The sequence below is a fragment of the Capsella rubella genome, unplaced genomic scaffold (genome assembly GCF_000375325.1).
Source record: "Capsella rubella cultivar Monte Gargano unplaced genomic scaffold, Caprub1_0 scaffold_4, whole genome shotgun sequence".
Taxonomy (NCBI): domain Eukaryota; kingdom Viridiplantae; phylum Streptophyta; class Magnoliopsida; order Brassicales; family Brassicaceae; genus Capsella; species Capsella rubella.
The window spans coordinates 4,147,467-4,149,856 of record NW_006238920.1 but is presented as its reverse complement, the minus strand read 5'-3'; the positions used below and the strand labels follow the sequence as shown (position 1 = coordinate 4,149,856).

The 2,390-nt window shown below is 39.4% G+C and overlaps 1 protein-coding gene across 1 annotated transcript in view; it reads right to left on the bottom strand.

The window, feature by feature from the left end:
• LOC111831039 overlaps positions 1-2,390 on the bottom strand; it is a 5,711-nt gene that overhangs the window by 2,089 nt on the left and 1,232 nt on the right. The window contains exons 2-6 of the mRNA XM_023784546.1: positions 2,111-2,380; positions 1,679-2,038; positions 1,046-1,195; positions 393-919; positions 200-311 (exon numbers count right to left, since the gene is read on the bottom strand). Coding sequence (XP_023640314.1) covers positions 200-311; positions 393-919; positions 1,046-1,195; positions 1,679-2,038; positions 2,111-2,380 — 1,419 coding nt within the window. The remainder of the gene's footprint in view (positions 1-199; positions 312-392; positions 920-1,045; positions 1,196-1,678; positions 2,039-2,110; positions 2,381-2,390) is intronic.

Below are 2,390 nucleotides of genomic sequence, written 5' to 3'. Positions count from 1 at the left end.
AACCATAACTCAGCCATAACTCAGTAATAACTCAGCCATAACTAATATATAACTCAACCATAACTCAGCCATAACTCAGCCATACCAGGGACCATAACCCAGCCATACAAGGACCAGAACTCAGCCATAACTAGCTAATAACTCAGCCGTCAAGCTGAATGATGATAACTCAGTCACAACAAAAAAGTGTAAAACTTACATCGTCCCACTGCCAGCCATACTTAGTGTCCGAATCTGGCCAATCCTTTCTTTCAGTGATGATTCTCTTGTAGAATTCAACTTCAGGGACCGCCTTGCCATATGGGGTAGCCCTAACAAACAACACACTTTAATATACATAAAAAGGGGGTAAAGAAGCAGTAATCAACAGGTCAATAGGTACGCAGACTTACTTGTGTGGACTTAAGTGTTCCAATAATCTCTCCAATCTAGCAGGATCAACAGGGGCGAAAGGATCATATATTGCAACAGAAGGTGCACAGTTCTTCCTCATACATGTCAGCCCATTCTCTCCAATAATAGGGAAAACATGAGGATTCGGCTGTGGCTCTAATGCACTCCCATCTTTAGCAAACTTCACATTTGCTAACCTTAAGCCTTTAATCCTTTCATTCCTAATATTTTCTTCTTCATCAATATCAGATTCAGGTAATATGTTGAAGTTCTCGAAAGGATTATTGTCAGTGATATCCTCTATTTCATTGTCAGAAGCTTTGTTATCCCCTTTGTTGTCCCCTTTGTTAACCCCCTTGTTGTCCCCTTTTCTGTCCCCTTTGTTGTCCTCAACCTCAACCTTTGAGAGTTTGAATTTGACAAGAGGAATCTTTACAACATCTTCAGCAAGTTCTTCCACCAGATCAGAAGGGACACTTGGTTTCAGCTGCTGAACAGCTCTAGGCTTTCTATCTCTCTTCTTTAGCTGGCCTTTTTCCTCATTCCCTTTCCTTCTTGCTTCAGCTTCTGCCCTCTTCTTTTCCTCTACTTCTTTTTTCTTCTTGGCATCTGTTTCTCTTCTCTTCAGTGCATCTTCTTTCTTTTTCAGTGCCTCCTCTTTCTTCTTTTGAGCCTCGGCCTCTTTCCTCTGCTGTGCTTCTAAATTCCGCGTCACAGGCCGCGTTTTCTTATTAGCAGGAGAGGGAGATTTCTCAATGAAATCAAGAAGACCATCTTTCTTATTAGTGGCCTCATCGAAATCCTTATTTAGATTTTTGATGTACCGATTAATGTCACTGTCCAGAACTGCTTCTTCTTCTCCTTCTTCCTGAATTTTCTTCTCCTGTAACTTCATAACACAAAACAACTCAGCCATAACACAAAAATAACTCAACCATAACATAAAACAACTCAGACATAACACAAAACAACTCTGCCATAACAGAGGTATAACTCAGCCATAACACAAAATAACTCTGCCATAACAGAGGTATAACTCAGCCATAACATAAAACAACTCAGCCAAAACAGAGATATAACTCAACCATAACATACAACAACTCAGTCGTAATGTATCTGATAACCCAGCCATAACATAAACAACTCAGCCGTAATGTATTTGATAACTCAGCCATAACATAAAAAACTAAGTAAAAAAATCGAATAACTTAGCCATTACATAAACAACTAAGTAAAAAAATCGAATAACTTAGCCATTACATAAAATTAAGAGAACTCAGCTTACCGGGGGACTAGTAACAGAGTAGTCTTGGCTTGACGGTTTCTTCTGAATTTCAGGTGTCTGTTCTTTTTTTTTCCCAAAAGCATCCCTGATTCTTATATTGGAGATGCTCTTGAGTGGTAATTTGTCGTCATTCTGAATGTTTTTGCCTCCACTCATGAGACCAGCTAGGCCTCCACCTCTGGCAACGAAGGAAATTAGGCCTTTCATATTGACGAATTCTTCATCAACACGTGTGAACTTATCATCAAAGGTCTCAACCTTTGATTTCATGGTCTCAATACTTGATTTCATTTCTGAAACCATACCCACGAGTAATTTAAGTGACGCCATTCCACCAGCATCGTCCTCTTCACTATCAGCCTGCAAAACATACACAAAAATTGATAATCAAAACATACACAAAGTTATATGACTATATAACATATAACTTACCTTTACCTCCTCACTCTTCTTCTGCTTATTCTTCTGTTCATGAGGCTTTACCTCCTCGTTTATCTTCTTCTTCTTCTGTGCATCTTCTGCACCAGAATCACCACCCTTTTCAACTTTTTGCTTCTTAGCGGGAGATTCAGACTCAACCGCTGCTCTAACTTTTCCACTCTTCTTCTTGTCCTCATTCACTTTCACATCCCAAAAACCTTTAACAAGTTTTTCTTCATGTATGTCATTGACCAAGTTGACAAGTTCTGGGTCTTCTTCTGTCTGATTTGGC